At 48.6% G+C, this 18,989-nt stretch overlaps 1 protein-coding gene across 1 annotated transcript in view; it reads right to left on the minus strand.

The window, feature by feature from the left end:
• Positions 1-18,989, minus strand: part of LOC126518601 (TATA-box-binding protein-like) — a 197,656-nt gene that overhangs the window by 39,333 nt on the left and 139,334 nt on the right. The window contains exon 6 of the mRNA XM_050168379.3: positions 14,677-14,771. Coding sequence (XP_050024336.1) covers positions 14,677-14,771 — 95 coding nt within the window. The remainder of the gene's footprint in view (positions 1-14,676; positions 14,772-18,989) is intronic.

Below are 18,989 nucleotides of genomic sequence, written 5' to 3' on the forward strand. Positions count from 1 at the left end.
GCGAGTACGGGGTGTGCTCCCCATCACAATTTACACAGTGGAGAGTGTTCTCACAAGATTTGGAGGTTCCTTCATGGGCACTGCATTTCGCGCAAGTTTGGCAGCCTCGGCAGCTCTGCGAACTGTGGCCGAAACGTTGGCATTTGAAACATCTGAGGGGATTGGGCACGTATAGCCTAACACGGAGCTTGGTGTACCCTGCCTCGATTGACTCGGGCACGACACTTGTACCGAAGGCGATTATCAAGTGCTTGGTTTGAAGTGCTTTGCCATCTAGCCTCATCTTCTTTTGACATTGATAACATTCTGTTCACTGAAGCCCTCCAAGAGTTCAGCCTCAGTAAGCCCCAGCAAGTCATCGTCCGACAGAACGCCGCGGGTGGTGCTCATAGTACGGTACGGGGTTACTGTTAGTTGGGTCTCCCCAAATGACACTAGTTACGGCAGTTTTTCGTATTGCTTCTTATCGCGGAGCTCCAGGAGGAGATCACCGCTTGCCATCCTGGTCGCCTTATAACCGGGTCCAAAAGCATCAGTCAAAGCCTTTGATACAAGGAACGGTGAAATGGTGCTCACTGGTTTGCTGGGTTTTTCCGAGTGAGCTACATGGAAACGTGGGAAGTTGTGGACTTGGCGTACGAAAAACTGGAAGACTTCATCGGTTCGCCCTCTTTTCTGAGGGCGATCAGGTAGTGGAGGAAAGGAGCTATCCATAGAGAAATTGTAGTTTTCGGCAATAACGATGGGAGGCCCACCATAGCATAGAGCGCTGGAAAGGGCAAAAGCTCAACCGGACCCTTAAAAAGGGGCTAGCCGCACTGCAAACAAAAATTACTGAGCACTCCGAGGAGCTCTGCCGATCCAACTGGGGACAGATTTGCGATAGTATGGCTGGCAATCCGTCATACAAGCACAGTTGGCAACTCCTCCGTCACTTAATTGACCCCCCGCAATCTAAAACAGCCACACAACAACACGTCACACGCCTTATACACAAGACCGACCTTTCTCCCGAAGGACTCATCGACATACTTAGGAACACACATACAACTCCCGGTACCTCAAACCACCTGCCCCCCCATGCAGGCACCCCGAATGCCAATCTCGACGCACAGATTACGGAAGCAGAAGTCAGAGCGGCCCTCCTGACTCTCCGCTCCAATTCCACTCCAGGAGTTGACCGTATCTCCAATAGCATGCTCCGCAATTTGGACGATCAGTCGATTGTCCAGCTCACGGGGTACATCAACACATGCTGGCAGGAGTGCAACCTTCCGCAATCCTGGCGTCACGCCAAAATCTTATTTATACCCAAGCCCCACAAACCCCTTACACCTGCAAATCTTCGCCCCATCTCCCTAACCTCATGCCTGGGCAAGCTTTTGGAGCATGTCGCACTCGCCCGACTCACCCAACACATGGCGGAGCAAGACCTCTACCCGCACAGCATGGTGGGCTTCCGTCGCCACCTGTCGGCACAGGACGCCATGCTCCAGCTCACACAAGATATTTTCGACCCCCTCATACCGGGCCACACAAAAGCCGTCCTCGCCTTGGATCTCTCCAAGGCGTTCGATCACCTAGACCATCGAGCGATAATGGCGGAGCTCTCCACCTTGAACATAGGTGAGCGTATGTACACATATATTCAAGCATTCCTTACTAACCGCACAGCCGAAATTCACTTCGGTCCCCACACATCGCGCCCATACACCCTTAGTGGGATTGGCACCCCCCAGGGACCTGTCCTCTCCCCTTTTCTCTTCAATGTCACCCTCATTCCCCTTGCCCGCAAACTACTAACCATCCCTCACCTTCGGCACACACTCTATGCTGATGATATCACTCTATGAACCACCCATGGCAGTGATGGAGACATAGAGAATACTCTGCAGTCGGCAGCTACCCTCACCCAAACACATGCGCGGAGTATCGGACTCTCATGCTCTCCAGAGAAGTCGGAGCTCCTCATACTCCGCCCCACAAACCGAAACTGCCCCACCACCCCTATAACTGTGACACGGGAAAACCGGTACATCCCTGGGGTACACACACTCCGGGTACTGGGCCTGCACATCCAAAATAACGCGAAAGACATTCTCACCATCCACAAACTCAAGCGGACGGTGGTTTCGATATCCCACCTAATCCGTCGAGTTTCTGCGCACCACCGGGGTATGAAGGAGCATGACCTATGTCGTCTCATTCATGCCTTCGTCCTCAGCCGCTTTCTCTTCACGCTCCCGTACCTTAAACTCCAGGGCAGAGAAATCTCCACCCTGGATGCCATGATACGAACAGCATTTAAGACAGCACTACACCTACCCCTAAATACTTCCACTGAAAAACTCCTCCAGCTAGGCCTACATAACACGATAGGTGAGCTTATTGAGGCCCACCGACAGACAATACATACGTCTCGCGAGAACCACCACCGGCACACATCCTAAACACCCTCGGTATCAGGATACCAGCCACGGATCCCACATAGCTCCAGGTTCCTCACCACATTCACCGCGAACTTCTTATTAAACCTCTCCCTAAAAACATGCGCCCCACCTTCCACGAACCCCGCCGCAGAGCTCGCGCACGGGCGCTCCGCAAACACTATGGCACGGAACCGGATGCTGTGTGGGTGGATGCCGCACGCACAGGTGAGGACGCGGTTGTTGCCATCACGAACCCCTCCATACAACCGATTACCACCCTTCACATATCCCCAACTGCCACTTCGGAGGAGGCTGAAGAGGCCGCCATTGCCCTAGCTATTACGCGCACGGAGGCCCGGTATATATTATCGGACTCTAAAACGGCGATACTAAATTTTGCTCGTGGGAGAGTTCACGTCCCTGCATTTCGCATACTGAACTTCCTCACTGCACACCCGCCCCGCCACATGGAGCTCATATGGGTACCTGCCCACTCTGGGAATCCTGGAAACGACGCTGCCAACGCTTTAGCCCGAGGTTCTCTCAACCGGGCACCGGCGGCCTCCGATCCAGGGTTCTCACGGGAGCGCATTCAGTGAACTCACGCAAGCCTGCAAAGCCGAGCGTCGGCTCTACCCCCCATCCCATCCCTCCCTCGACAATTATCACCCAACACTTTGGAGGCGGCTCCAAACACGCACCTTACCCTCCCCTTATATACGCTCGCGCTATCGCCACGTCCACACCGACCCCTCCAGTACCCTCTGCCACCACCCCAAAGACACTCTCGATCACATCCTCTTCCTCTGCCCGGCGGATCTTCCCTCGCAGGGCCTGGAGCACCTTACTACTTGGGAGGCTTGGGAGACCCTACTGCGCTCCGAGGACCCGGCCAAGCAAGCCATCGCCACAGGCCGGGCTGCCAGCGTCATGAGTCTCCGCCAGTGTCATGAGTGCAGTGGCGCCGTGCGGGGGCCCAAGGACCTGCGTGTACGCAACTCCCCTGTGTGCAATAAAGTTGTAACCACCCCCACCGGCCACCTACCATGGAACGCTACAAGGGGACGCTACAGGGACTGTAAAAATAGGTCCTGCAAATGCCAGCTGTTCGTTATCACTACAACCAAATATGAGACAACCTAGGTTGGCTATTCACACAAGGTTAACCCTTGCTGCCTGGAAAAGTTGGAAGTAAGCGGAAACTAGGAGGAGACAGGAATGATGAAAAGTAAGAGAAAAACGACCGCTGGTGGGAAACGAGACAGGAAAAGGCAACTACCGATTTCTCCCGGGTGGGTCAGTCCGGGGGTGCCGTCTGCGTAGCAGAGGCCAAAATGGTGTGCTGCGTGCGCCGGGGGGCCTTAAAGGTCCGAACACGCAGCATTGGCTCAACCCCCAGGATCCCCCTTTCCCCGGACACGGCTACACGCGGGAGGGTCCACCCCTCGTGTGCTCGGGCACATGGTGTCGCAACGCACCAAACACCTGCTGACGCAGACGCACCTGCGGGGCTGTGGACAGTGTTATCGACTGCGACATTAGGTCGTGCAGAGACTTTAGGCCATGCAGAGAATTACGTCGCGTGAGCACTCAAATTATAACAAAGGTCACAGCGTAAGTTCGGTCATACACTAACTGTGGCTGTGTATCTTCTAGTCCGCGTTATAAGGTGTGTTTCAGCTGTCCAGATATGAGCGCCGTACCATGTAGTCTTGACTTCAGTTTGGAAGCGAAGGGTCCACTAATGATGAAACAGTCAGCTCCTGCGTCTATTAGAGCGGTGACGGTTTTGCCTTCGAGAAGCACGTCGAGGTCACTGGTTTTTTCGCCTTGAATTGCAATTGGATCGTGGTGTCGCATCACGACTGCATGGCATTGGTCTATAGCTCGTACGTGTCGCCTTCAGGTCTTTTGTTGGCGTATCCTTGGCTTCGACGCTTCACCCGAATGGCGGCCTGCCGTTTCTACGTCGTCGATATATATCTTGAAGCGTCGTCGTCGTCAGCGGATGATCTTCAATATCTCGACGTACAGCAATCGCCCCTCCATCGGTTGCTGCTTTTAGTTTTCCAGATATGGGCTTAGGGACCGGCCATGGGCTGGTACTGTGTGTGGTCGGCGCTGGGGCTACAGGTAGCGTAATGGTGACGGGGAACGCGAAGAACGTCTGGGTCTCCACAGCATTGCAGCGATGTAGTCGGCGATATTGTGGTCGTTGACATGGCCACGATCTTTCCTGTCGTCTCAGGTAGAAGTCCGTGCTTCGGGGGCAGGTTTTGTAGCCTGCGCCTTCCTCGATGGAGTGAGGCAACACTGGTGTTGTCGTCGGTGTGTGGGGTTGCCGGGTGCGTCCAGTACATGAATGCAAAAGCACCTCCACCAGATGTCACGTGGTAGTGAGGGTCAAGAACCTAGCAGCAACACTCTGGATAACGAAACAATTTTTATTGGGCAAACCTGTGCCCACAAGAGCAAGTTAGACAAAGGACAACAACAGCGGCAAACACAGTCGGCGATCGTCAAAAATTTGAATTGCAGGGCAAGCGCGTGGGCTTGTATACATGATTCATCGAATGTTGCAGAAATAATTGCTGCTGCTCGCGTGTCCTCCAGAAAGTACTGCACAATTCGCGCCACGCATTCAACGCTCTTACACTCTAAAAACTGTTGCACCCATTGGGGTTAGTTAATTCGAGTTTAATGGCGCAAAAACGACTGAGGTCATGGTGCGCGTCACAGCACAGTACAACATCCATTGTTAAGGCAGCAAAAGCTGCGTTACTTTAAAGTCGATGTAAATAACCAGTTTCACCTAAAAACTCGAACAAGTCAGTGAGTGGCACTAGCGGCTCATCTCCTAATATTAGGGCAGGCTGTAATGGTATATGCAATACAAATTGTTCCAATGTTTCCGCCTCTGACTTTCAGTATGTGGACATTACATAATAATGTGGTTTACTGTAAGCGATTCATGGCATTTCTCGCAAGTTGGTTCGTTTTCTTTTTGAAGTAGAAAACTGTGATAGATGCGTGTGACCAATTCGAAGTCGACATCAGATCACCTCATAGCCCGTTCTTGGCGACTGCACGATTTCCACTCGCCAAGCAGGGGTTTAGTCACATGTACCTTGGTATTTAGGCACGAGTCCCATTCTTGTTGCCATTTTGATGCCAGGGCCTTACGAATTACTTGGATACTGTCTTTGTATAGAAGTGTTATGTCAGTTATGCTTTTGAGCCCTGCCATGGATGCGCATCTATCGGCTGCTTCATTCCCTGGTATACCAACATGGCTTGGGACCCAGCAGAATCGTGCTGTTCTTCCGTATTTGTTATTAAAGACCCAATTTGAGATGTCGCCAACCAGGAGTTCAGATGCGGAGTTTAAGTTTAGAGCTCTCAGTTCACTTAACGAATCTGTATAAATTATGGCATTCTTCTGCTTCTCGGTGATAATTTTTTTAACAGCCGTCCATATTGCATAAACTATGGCGGTAAAGACTGAAGCAAATTTATTTATCCGAATGCTACTTTCGCAAATTATCACTACGATTGCGACACCCACGTATTCTTGTGTTTTAGACCCGTCAGTGTAAAATTACATGTAATTTTTGTATTTTTCTTGAATAGCTCGGAACTCTTGTGTTATGTTTTCTTATGGATTGTCATTTTTCTTTAGATGTGTTAGTTTCCAATCACATTACAGTGTAAATTTGCACCACGGGGGCAATCTTGGTGGCCTTTCAGCAACCTGCAGGACCTGATGAGGAATACAAGTCTGCCAGTAGTCCTGCTATCGTAAGATGACCGAATCATATTCGTTTTATTTGTTTAATGTACCCGTGATTTGTACTGTGTTATGATGTTGTAGCATTGATTTTGTGGTGATGACCGAATGATCAGTACATATGAAAGCGTAAGTAGTGCTCTGCGGTGCTGTAAGGAAGGCTCATTGCAGTCGGCATATACCCTTTGGACAGGCGATGTTTTGTAGGCACCGCTCGCCAATCGTAGACCGAGATTATGAACTGGATCAAGTCGCTGAATGTAGCACTGCCTAGCTGCACCACAAACTTCGCTACCGTAGTCGAGGATGCTACGTACAAGGGCCGGTATGTACGTAGTAGACATGTTCGCTCAGATCTCCAGCGCTTGCGCGATAACACCTTGAGGATATTTACTAGTTTATTTGCTTTACTTTTAGTCGAGTTAATCTGTGTCCGGAAGTTCAATTTTGTGTCAGAAGTTACGCCTAAAAATTGGTAGTATTTGACCGGCAGCGTTGTACCATCCACTGTGACAACTGGATTGCAGTGTAACCCTCGCTTCTGGCAAAGTAGAACTAACAGTTTTGTGGGTTGAATAAGGGAAACCATTTTCGTCAGCCCATTGTGTGGCATTATTTATCGTTATTTCATGTTGTATTTTGCAAGTGGGTAGATTTGAGGCGTGGCAAGTCACTTGGAAATCGTTGACATATATTGAGTGCATAACAGATGATGGGAGGAGCTTATTAACAGAGTTCATTTTGACTATGAAGTGTGTCGTGCTCGGAAAGCAACCTTGTGGAACGCCGTTTTCTTGTGTAAATGTGCGTGAAAGTATTGTGCCGAGACCTACCTGAAATTATCTACTTGACATGAAATCAGACAGTTTAGCATTCTGCCACGAATTCCCAAGTCAGCCAGGTCTCTCAAAATTCCATATCGTCATGTGGCATCATACGCTTTTTCTAAATTGAAGAAAACTGCAAGTCAGTGTTTGTGTAAAAACGCGGCACGTATTTCATGTTCCAGTCGGACGAAATGGTCAGTGGTGGAGAAGCCCTTTTTGTATCCGCCCTAGAGCATGTCTATTAGGCTTAAAAGGACGTCTTGTTGGGCGAGTTGGTCACAATTCATCTTGGGTACTAGGCGCGAAAACACACACGACACAAGGAAGGAGACGGGACAGAGCGCCACTTACAACTGCTTTTATTCGGAGGCACACCACACACTTATATACCCGTCTTAGACGGCGATAGGGCACCACCACAGGCCTTAGAGGTCTGTGGTGGTGCCCAAGATGTACACAAGATGGCCCACAATTTAAAGAAGGTTGCTAGCAGACATGGGGTGCCGCTTGTGTTTTCAGCCCCCCGACAGCGAGGAAGCCTTTGTTCTCGTATCGAAAAAATACGAGACGATAAAAATGGATGCGGCACCAAGCATGCGCGACCGTTTATGAAGTGCAACGAAGGCGTTGTGTACGAAATCTCCCTCTCATGCGGCCGCTCCTACATAGGGCAAACGGGGCGCTGCGTTAACGACCGAATTAGGGAACATGAGAGACGTGTAGAGCCAGATAAGGAAGGGCCAAACACTCCCAAACACATTAAGTCCTGCCCATCACGCTCTTGTGAGCCATGTTTTGCAGGGGCGCGAATCCTGGCAAAAAGTAAAGATCAAAAAGCTCGGGAAGTGATTGAAGCTTTCCTTATCGGAAAGAAAGGAAGCATGCGCGTCAGCGACCCGTAAATATCTTTATATATGGCTGAAAAGAAATATTTAACCAGTGCGCTTCCATATCAATCTTGATGTGATCGTGGTCCTTGCGTCTAAGACGGGTATATAAGTGTGTGGTGTGCCTCCGAATAAAAGCAGTTGTAAGTGGCACTCTGTCCCGTCTCCTTCGTTGTGTCGTGTGTGTTTTCGCGCCTAGTACCCAAGATGTCTATTAGGCTTCTTGGTTCAAGGATGAATGTGAGTTTTATGGTTATGACGCTCTCATATGATTTGGCGAGACAACTTGTTAGTGCAATGGGTCTGTGGCGACTCGGGGATGTTACGGCTTTATCAGATTTTAGAAAAGGCATTACTACTGCATTTTTCCAATATGAAGGCATACAGTCCAGACATACAGTCCCAGACTCGTATGTCTTCTTAAAAAATATAAGTGCCTTTACCGATGTTTGACATAGGTGTGCCAGCATTGTGTAGTGGGCACGGTCAAGACCTGTTGTCTTTTTTACCGGAAGAAAGAACTCTGTTCAATTCTTGTATTGTGAGGACGTTATTATAAAGTTCATTTGAAGCCCCAGTGGTGGGTATTCAGTCTGTTTCTCCGCCGACTCTTTCTACTTTAAGTAAGTATATCAGTAGTTTGCTGAGCTGGAGACGTCGCAAAAGGTTCGCCTAATAAGTTGGCCTAGTCCTGTAGTGTCTGTGTGCCTGGACATGTAAGTAGCGGTATTGTGTAAGATGAGTACTCTCCTTTAAATTTCCTCACATGGTCCCACATTCGTTTTGATGGGACTGCACTATTAACTGAAGATATGCATTTTTGCCATGGTCATTTCACTGCTTGTCTTCGAATGAACCGTGCTTTGGCCTGTTTAAAGTTTAAAAGGTCGATACAGGTGGGGTGGCTTCGTAGGAATCCCCAAGCGTTATTTTGTTCTTCTTTAGCTTCAGTACGCTCGTTTGTCCATCAGGGATTGAGCTTCTTGCGCTCAATACCAGATGACTGGGGTATTGCCTTTTTATGCGGCTGAGATTATGACCTTGGTGAATTTTTTGTTAAGTTCGTGAACGCTTAGTTCTGGCGAAAATACAATTTCCAGTTTCTCATTCTCTATAAAAACCAGCCAGTCAGCGAGCTGTAACTTCCACCGGCGTCGTCTAGTTCTTAAGGTTGGTGGTTATAAGAGTTTGATGACTGCGGGTAAGTGATCACTACCATATGACGTGTCTAGGACTACCCATTTAAGATCATTAAATGAAGACGGTGAGCAAAAACCTAAAAATAAACAACTAAAAGTGCGTGAATTTGGTGAAAAGTAGGTTGGTGCACCTGAAATTAAAAGGCAGATATCATTGGACAGAATAAAATGTTCAAACAGCTGCCCTCGAAAGTCAGTTTTGAGACTGCCCCAAAGAGTGCAATGAGCATTAAAATCCCCTACTAAAACAAATGGCTCCAATAGTTGATCTGTTAAATTTTCTAAGTGTTTAGTAGTAAAATGGGTATTTGGTGGAATATACAATGAGCAAATCGCGATGGTTTTGCGAGACAAAATGGTGATGGATACGGCCTGTATTCAATTGGACATTTCGGATAGCAGTACCGCTAATCAAGATTATAGCGACTCCTCCTGACAAACGGCTGGAACATTCATGGTCCCTTTGGACAGTGATGAAACCTTTGAGAATTTGACTGTTTTTGGAGCGAGGTTCCTTTCCTAAAGACACTGCAACTGGTGACAAGACATTGGTGACTTCGTTGATGTCACCCATGGGTATGAGACCTCTGCAATTGCAGTGGATAATAAAAGCTATTTTGAAATTGAAAGGTAAAAAATGGCACTACGAAAGAATGAGAGACAAGATATTAGGTGACATAGATTTAACGAAAGGTAATACAAAGTAGTGATAACCTTAAGGTTATTGCTTTGTTGTTTGACATGGTAATTAGAACTTTGTCCCTCTCTTCGCGTTCGAGGGAGCGCTTGCCCTTCGGTGTCAAAGGAACCGGGGTTTTTGCGTCGTCCTCCATCGCTCTGCCTGAGGCGCTGGAGGGCCGCGAGTTGGGCGCCGAGACACGTGTCTTGGGCCTTGGGGTTCGCTTGATCTTAGGGCCCTGCGGGACTGGTGTCGGCAGGGCCTTTCAAGAGGATGGAGCAGCGCTGGCTGCTTCCACCACGGGGGCGGGAGGGGTCATTGCGGGTCCACTATGCGTGGGCTCGGAGGACTCGTACGGCCTCTGTGGAACAGTCCCCCCCTTCGTCACATCGGCATAACTTCTTCGCGAAAAGTACGACAATCACTTTGTTGCTTCAAAGAACGAAATATTTTATTTAACAGTTAGCGCATCTACTTTAACTTTTTTACAGCAAAGGCAAGACCGCGGTAAGCTGAATGGTCTGCTTTTCAGTTAACACAGTGTAAGGAAGTGCAGATTGGCATATTGGTGATGGTTGGAGCTGCATTTAGCACAAGTTTTTTGTCCTCGGCATACATGTGAAGCATGTCCAAACCTTTGGGATTTGAAACCTCGTCTTGGGTTTGGATATATAGTCTGGCGTATGCTTTTGCATAACCTGCGTCTAGCGAGATAGGCATTACACTTGCTCCAAGCACGTCTTTTTCGGAATTTCTCGGTCATTTGTGCGGGTGACAATTCTTTGTACTTTGGTCCCATTTTGTTCCTGGAAACCTTCCAGCAGTTCCACACTCAAGCCCAGGAAGTCCTCCTCAGATGCCACACCCCTGCTTATGTGAAGGGTTTTGTGGGCTGAAATTGCCACTGTCCTGTCGTCAATACTGGTAAGTTCCCAGAGCTTGTGTGCTTGATCTTTTTTATTTAGTTCTAGGAGGAAGTCCCCAATAGACATATTTGATGCTTTGTACGTCGGTCCGATTTATTCTTTCTGGCACTTTGCCACCAGGAATCGAGATATAAATTATGGGGTTTTGTGTGCAAAAGCCACTTTCTGATTATGAGGCACGCCGTAGTGGATGATTCCGGAAATTTTGACCACCTGGGGTTGATTCACGTGCACCTAAATCTAAGTACTCAGGTGCTTTCGCATTTCGCCTCCATCGAAATGCGGCCGCCGTGGCCGGGATCGATCCCGCGACTTCGTGCTCAGCAGCCCAACACCATAGCCACTGAGCAACCAGGCCGGGTCATCACGAATGGACAGAGCTTTCTTACTGGCATGTTGTTTTTGCTGTGTAGTGCATAGTGCTTGGGAAATCATGGAGCGCTGCTCTAAAAACGAAACTGGAATTGTGCTTCGGTGCGGCATCGTTTCAGACGCCGATCATAGACCACTGAAGGTTGCGCTGCCATAAGAAAAATGTGTATGTTCAGCAACAGGGCCGACCGCCCACCACGGAGCCCAACGAGTGGACGCGGCAGAGCTTGCATACAAGTTTGCACGACGCCAGTCGTACGCCGTCACTATAACTAAACACGGTGTACCCAAGGTAGGATAGCCACACAGGATTATTCCTTGCCGCCAAGGAGAAAGAGAGTAAATGGACGAGAGAAGATGGCAAGAACCGCCAGAAAGTTAGAGAGAGATGAAAATTTGAGGAGAGAGAGAGATAGGAAAAGGCGACTGCCGTTTTCCTCCAGGTAGGTCAGTCTGGAGGTGCCGTCTCTGTGAAGCAGTGGTCAAAGAGGTGTGTTGCCTCCAGCGGGCGCCTTTAAGGTCCGAACACCCGGCATCGGCTCAATCACCAGGATCCCCCTTTCCCCAGACACGGCTAAGCCGCGTACGGTTAGACGGGGGGAAGGATCCCACCCTCGTGTGGTCGGCTACGTGGTGTCCCAACACACGAAACGCCTGCTGACGCAGACGCACCAGCGGGGCCATTTGGGGTGTATGTTTCCCTCACAACACTAATCGTCATCTGCCTAGCTTGAGTTTCCTGTCTTGAAAGCGCTGCGCTCGCTACTTTCCTGTTGAGAATGCTCTGTCATGCTGATAACGCGCATGTCGTTCGTAACTTGGAAGTACCGGGCTCGCAGCGTTAATGAAAGGAAATGCGGGCCAGACAGATGATGGTTGTAGTTATTAGGCAACCATACAACCCAAAAACTCTTAAACAAAATTACATCTTTTGGGTCCTATCGTGCCACAGAACAATAATCATGTGCATTGTCCACATTGCCTTCCTTTAACGCTGCGAGCCCGGTACTTCCAAGTCATGAACGGTATGCGCGTTATCAGCATGACAGAGCATTGTCGACAGGAAAGTAGCGAGCACAGCGTTTTAAAGAAAGGAAGCGCAAACAAGACAGATGGCGATTATAGTTCTATGGCAAATGTACACACGAAAGGGTGTACATTTATTTAAGAGCGAAATGAGCAATTGTTTTAGGAGTGAATCAGAATACACACAGTTCGGCGACAACAGAAAACGGATAGAACCATCGATAACATTCGAGAAACTTCCGACACATGCAGGCATATCCGTCCGTGAGCGACAACGTTTAACCTTTGCTAGCCAGTGCAAAAGCATTGCACTGAGAAACATTGCACCGAGAAACATTGCACCGAGAAACAAAGAAGTACAAGCGTCAATATTGATTTATTGCTAAATGCATCGACAATTATACGTTGACAATCACAGTGAGATAGGTGCTGCTGAATTTCAATGCACCTCTGGTATTCTTAAGATACTTCACGCACTTTCCTTGGCATTATGTCTATATATGTACCTAACCGGTTTCCCGGCTACCTGGGTCACTGGGTATTCCATGGTGAAATTATTAGCGCATCGAGATGTCACACTGAATGGCTCGTCCTGAATCAACCTCTTTGATGCCGACTTGGGTCACAGGGTATGTGACAGTAGGTGTGCGGTACTCTTCAATGAACGTATTTGACGCCCAGCTTGGGTAACTAGGTATGTGCCAGTGGGAATGTGCCGCTCTAGAATGACGAAAGAGATCTCTCATATTTTTCCGATGCTGCGCGGTGTCAAACACCTCACAAAGGGTCCTCAAGGACGGCAACCCGACGCATTAGCAGACTGGAGTACAAATTCAGTGGGTATTTACCATTTTGCAAAGAACGCTTTTCACGCCAACGCTTTCGCGAGCTGCGCAATCAATGCACTGTATATGTGCCGCTCTTCAATTAACCTCTCGCCAGCGTGAGTCACTGACTATGGGCCACTGAGTGTGCGGCAAGTGAGAACCATCCGCAGCGTTCGCAGGGCCCGCGCGCAGCGCTTTTCGTCTCGGAGGCCAGGGGCGGATTTCTCGGCAGTGCGATTAGATGGCACAGCGTGTCCAGAAAGAAGCTCGAGAGAGAAGCCCAGTGGGCGTGTGACGTGTTTTTCAGTGTTCGCCGAGTGTTCGCATGCACAGGCACGCCATGCATATCAGATGCCATGCGCAGGTTTCGTGGCGGCAGCGCTTGATGGCGCGAAGTGTTGTTAGGGAAGTGCGAACGAAGAGTACCACTGCAACACACACCTCACTCATAACTAGTTTCGACGATGGCATACACTGTGTCGCTAACTGGCTCAATGCTAACGCATTACTCCTGACAGGAATCGTGAGATGGGCTCTGCCGCCTTTTTACTGCTGTGAAAGCGCGCATCCAAGTTACACGGAGGCAGATGCCACAGTTGTTGCAGCAGCGATAAGCCCACAAATGTGTGCGCGCTGCGCCGGAAAAGACAGAAACGCGACACCACAACAAACAGAATAGGTGCTGACGCAAGGGAAACACGTATTTTTATGTTCAGCATGCTTATGCTCGACGCATGCTGACGTGAAACGTGTAAAAAACCAAAGAGAGACGTCGGACGTACTTTTATAAAAACATTACTTGCTCCCTCTAACGTACGTGTAAAGAAAGCTGGAAGTGCACGTCGGACGTACGGTTATTCACCACCTTGTTGATGCTTGGCAGCAGTTAGCTGATACAGACGGTACCATGATATCTGCATGTACTAGCATTCACTGTTATATGAGCGGAAAACTGAGGAGCTTGCAATTAATAAGCTTATTTCGTTATCTACGGTACCATGACAATGACAGTAAAGAAACAACGCTACATCATGTTACCGGATACAGGCACGATGTTGTGTTCACGCAGGTAACAAAATGAGATACAGCATCAACAGAATGTGAAAGAAATACAATGATAGTGACATTGTACAAATATTAAATTAGAACAAATTCATCTACATACTGCCTAAAAGCGAGACATTCTGAATAAATGATGGAAATTATTGAGAAGTCATTGGTCGCGTGAATTCGCTCTGAAACTGGTGCCAGTAGAATCATTTTGAATAATCTTGACATTCACCATACTGGCTTCCTACAATCTGCAATAGATGTTTTTATTCGTGGTTTATCCGAAATATGGCAATATTCTACGAAATTGAATTGCGAATTTTCAATGTTTGCGCATTCCTACTATTAATTACTTGCTACCTGTAGCGTAGTCTTTTATACATTGCCCACGGGTACACAACGTTCAAATGCGTTCGAAAAGCCCCCAGTCGACAGAAATGTGCCACTGGCAGCTGTGCCTTTGATACTGTAGGAAAACATGATGGCTGCTGTCGTTCCTGTCATTACACAAAGGAGAGAAGACGATGCTGAGAGCTGAGAAGCGGCAACGACGACCAGAGCAGCCGAGCACCAGAGAGCGTTCTCTTCGGTGCTCGCGACTCCAGCATATGCCGGGCGCGATCATGGCACAGGATGATGAACGGCGATGATGACGGTACGTACTTACCGGTGAGTACCACCTTTCCGGACACGAACACAAGGAGTAGGATGCAGGGTTTCACCATGCGGTACACCAGGCCGGGGAAGAGTTCGGGCTCGTAGCTGCGCAACGTTCGATAAGCGAAAGCGTGAATGCACGACAAATAACTTGCATACAGACCATAATTCCAGCGCAGAGTGTACTGAACCATGCATTTGCCATTGTGCGAATATTTATCCGGTATAATCCGCGGGTTCGTTTAACTGTATTCTTTCTTATTGTTATCATTTACCGCTCACGGCTAGCAAGCACGGTAATAACGTTGGCGGATTGCCACTGAGATCATTGATGACGCGCGACAGCGAATACTATTGGAGCAGGATTCTCACGTAATTCTGGCAATGTCAGATTGCCCGCACGATCTCATAATATGTGCAGAAATGTAACTGCTGTCTGCACATTTGCGTTCTCTCCACGGGTACTGCCTCGTCTAATCGGCTTCAGAGGATCGTTTCCAGCAGCCATACGCCGCGCTTATACTAATATCCAATTTCCTAGCGCATGAAATTTACAGAATGCAACGGCGTTTGCATGTGGCGCATGCCCCACCGTTCGAGACAAACCAGTTTGTTTTCAGCGAATGGATTGGCCCGATTAGTGAAGGAGCGCACATGCTAGCAACGGGCTCACTTTTCCCTCTCTGCCAATATGCGTAGCGTGAGACGATTTGCCATCCCAAACTACGGTCCTCTGTAATAATGCAATTAGCTTTTCTAACACAATACCGCCGTTTGCAAGGACACCGTGCACTACAAACACTCTACCGAAAGCGTTATTGTGTCAGAGAGAGAGAGAGAGAGAGAGTGAGGGGATATTTATTAGGAGGGAAAAGCTGAGAGGTAGGCCTGAACTATTATGTTTTAGCCGGCTACTCAGCATGGGGGAGGGGCACCAAAAAGAGGAGGATGAAGAGAAGATTATTGTTAAGCCGCTCATATCTCAAACATGCAGAAAAGGCGGCGTGACGCACTAAGTATACAAGCCAGGATTACAGGGGTAATTACCTATTGATCACTACCCATGAATACAGGAGCGTTGACGCCAGCGAAGGGGGGGGGGGGGGGGGGCATTACTTCGCCCACCATTTTGTCAGGTCTAAATGCCTACGGCATAGGACCCACATTGGCAAGCAGTTTTCACACGGTCTATGAACTGCGCAGAGACAGTGCCAAGAATTCCCCAATTGAAAAACAGTCCACTTGTCAAAACCTCATAGAGGTCTACTTAGTGACAGCGTAGAATTCGACAAAAACGTTCCTTTGACGGAGTGCTTGTGAATTGCTGGTGTGTATGTCACTTCTGGCATTCTATGAGAGTGGGCCTACGGACAAATTGCGCCAAAGCGGGACATCAAAAATTAGAGGCACTCATGCAGCGAGGAATCGCCAAGAGCTTAGGAATAAAATAGGGAGCGCTATGATGTGGAAGGGAGCCGGATGCTTGCCTGAAGTCAAGAATTCTGCTAAAAAGATCAAACCAAACCCAGAAGGTGGTGTCTTTATTTCAGTTGTGACGTCATTGGCTAGGGGAATGTGGAGGCGGGCCAGCGGTTGCCACCTCTCCATTTTATTTGTTTATTGGAGTGTATTTAAAGTGTGTATGGAACACACTCCTGTCACTCTAGGCTGTAGTCACTAAACTGAGACCAGTAAAGCTCCGTAAGATGCAATGCTTGTCTGGGCCATAGCCACCGGTGGTTCAACAGTGATACTCAGTTGGTCGTATGTAGAGACATAAAGGTTGTGTTGGGCAATAAAAATTAATCAAAGTAAAATAATTAAAATAGGAAACTAAGATCTGCCTGCGTATGTAGGGACGGTTGTCCTAGGCTCTAACATAGGAAAAATAGAAGCGTAAGGCGCTGTTTACTTCTGTATTAATCATTAGTGTTGCTGAATTCCCTCTCGTCCCTGAATCTCCTCCAGGGTGCCGGACGGCTGCTGTTGGATCTTCTCGACGGTGCAGGAGGTGGCCGTAGGATGGCTTGAACGCCAGTTATTACCTTGAAGAGACTTCGTCAACTTCAAGAAGAAACAAAAACTTCACTGGCACAGTCTGACAGTAATCGGCGAGCTATACAACATCAAATACTGCACCAATGGTGAGAAGATCAAGCCATCCTACGGCCACCTCCTGCACCGTCGAGAAGATCCAACAGCAGCCGTCCGGCACCCTGGAGGGGATTCAGGGACGAGAGGGAATTCAGCAACCGGTGATCAGGATTTCTTGCTTCTTTAACTTGGCATGGCAGTTGATGTGTAAACACATACAAAGACAAGCGGGGAGCAGAGGCAATGGAGCCTAATGGAGATAAAGGTACGATTGTTGCAGAAATGGATCGGAACTGGGGTTCATCAAATAAACATTTTATGAATTCCCATGAGTCAGATGAGGCGAGAGCGCCCACCCAGTGACAAGAATTGCTGTAGCAGGCATGTGCGTAAATTCCAAATGATGCGAGAACGCTCGAACTTGAAATTCAGAGGCTGAATGCTCAGACTACATGTATACAACTTCAGGTTGAACGGAAAAGGCTGGTGCAGACAAGAATAAACGCTGAACGTCTCAATGCCACTTCGTCCAGCACGGGGTCGGAGCATGGCGATTGAGAGACGCTAACACAAGAAGCACAGAAGCGCAAACAAGGGGCCCCGCGAAAGAACGCTCTTAGGATAAAAGCGATTGACAGATAAGGTCAGATGCTTAGATGGCAGTTAGCACGACGCCAGCTCTACACTTCCAGGAGGGACGAGGATATAGTTAGCTTCCTCGTCAGCCTTCAACCGGTGTGCAAAAGATGGTGTCAGATGGGTACTGTGGATCGAGAGATTAAAGGATCTGCTCCAGTTTAGTGTCGCGGTTGTTCTGAAATGCTTGTCCGATGAAAAAGCACGAGACTACAACAGGAGTAAGAAGGCTTTATTCAGGCACTTTGATGTTGCAAGTCGGGCCCACTGCAAAGGCCAAGACGACAGAGACAAAGCGAAGCCTATCATGATAAAGCTAGCCTTGATAGAGCTAGTTCAGAGAGCACAGAAATGGCTCTCGTGCCAGTAGTTCATACACACAATTACCAGCGCAGAAAAAACAGTGTTTTCGCGATTTAGCGAGGCTGTTTTAGGAAGCAGAGGCCGACTTCGAAGGCTAGCGAGAAGTTCTGCATGTGCCGACGGCAGTGATAAAGCTAAGCCAGCCGAAGGTACACTTCATGACGAGTTGGTTTGCTGAAAGGGGAAATGTGTTCATGTTCTATAATTAGAATGGCAGACGCATCGTGAAACCCGAGAATGTAACGTTATATCGAGTGCGTGTGTAGACACCGCAGGCTCTGCGAAGCATGCTAAATACAACAGACGTAGGCGCCAAAGGAGAAAGGCAGACACAGTCGAGGCGTCTAGGATCATACTTGCGAAGCGCCAAGGCGTCGTAGGGGAATACGCAAAAGTCAGGATTCAGAGAGCATGAAAAAGCGAAGTAGAGTAAATCCCAAGCATAGACGCTTGCTTAGATTGGGAACCGGGGTGACGGGCGTCGCGAAAAGTACAATTTCGCGATGATTGAAGCGTAGTAATGACAGCGCTCGTTTTAGGGGCGATCGTGAAGGGGGTCAAAGCGTTCGCCATGTAAGCCTTACAAAATTCTTCGGCCATGATAGTCATCCACCCCTTAGCCCAACAAGGGGATGCTACTAGGTTGTAAGAATACCTGCAGACGCTAGCCATGCGTCGTCGCTATAACGCCCCCTCTTCCTCTCTCTCTCTCTGTCTCATATATATATATATATATATATATATATATATATATATGCCCTGCAATGTTGCACCGCATTAAAAAAATACCAGTGTTGAAAACATTGCACGAAAAGGCCTGGAGTGCGGTCTGATCCCGGTGACCAGAACCGGTAACGCACTCCCTCACCAGAGCAGCATTGGGCACCCTGGTGCAGAACTTGGCCACAACCTCCTACATGCATGCAACAATCAAACCCCGGCCCTCAGTCCCCAGCAGCAGCGAAGCAACTGACCACGGCGGCGGTGAGACCTGCGACGCAGCAGAGGATGCTAAGGATCCCTGGTTCCGGACAGGCCGCCATTGAAATCTGAACCTGGCAACGTTTAACGCTAGAACGTTATGTAGTTAGGCGAGTCTAGGAGTGCCTTTGCAGGAATCAGAGGGCAGTAAATGGGATATAATAGGGTTCAGTAAAGTTAGGAGTACAAAAGAAGCATATATAGACTGCTAAAAAGCGGGCACGTCCTGGCTACCGGGGCTTAGCGGAG

The sequence above is a fragment of the Dermacentor andersoni genome, chromosome 1 (assembly GCF_023375885.2).
Source record: "Dermacentor andersoni chromosome 1, qqDerAnde1_hic_scaffold, whole genome shotgun sequence".
Lineage (NCBI taxonomy): Eukaryota > Metazoa > Arthropoda > Arachnida > Ixodida > Ixodidae > Dermacentor > Dermacentor andersoni.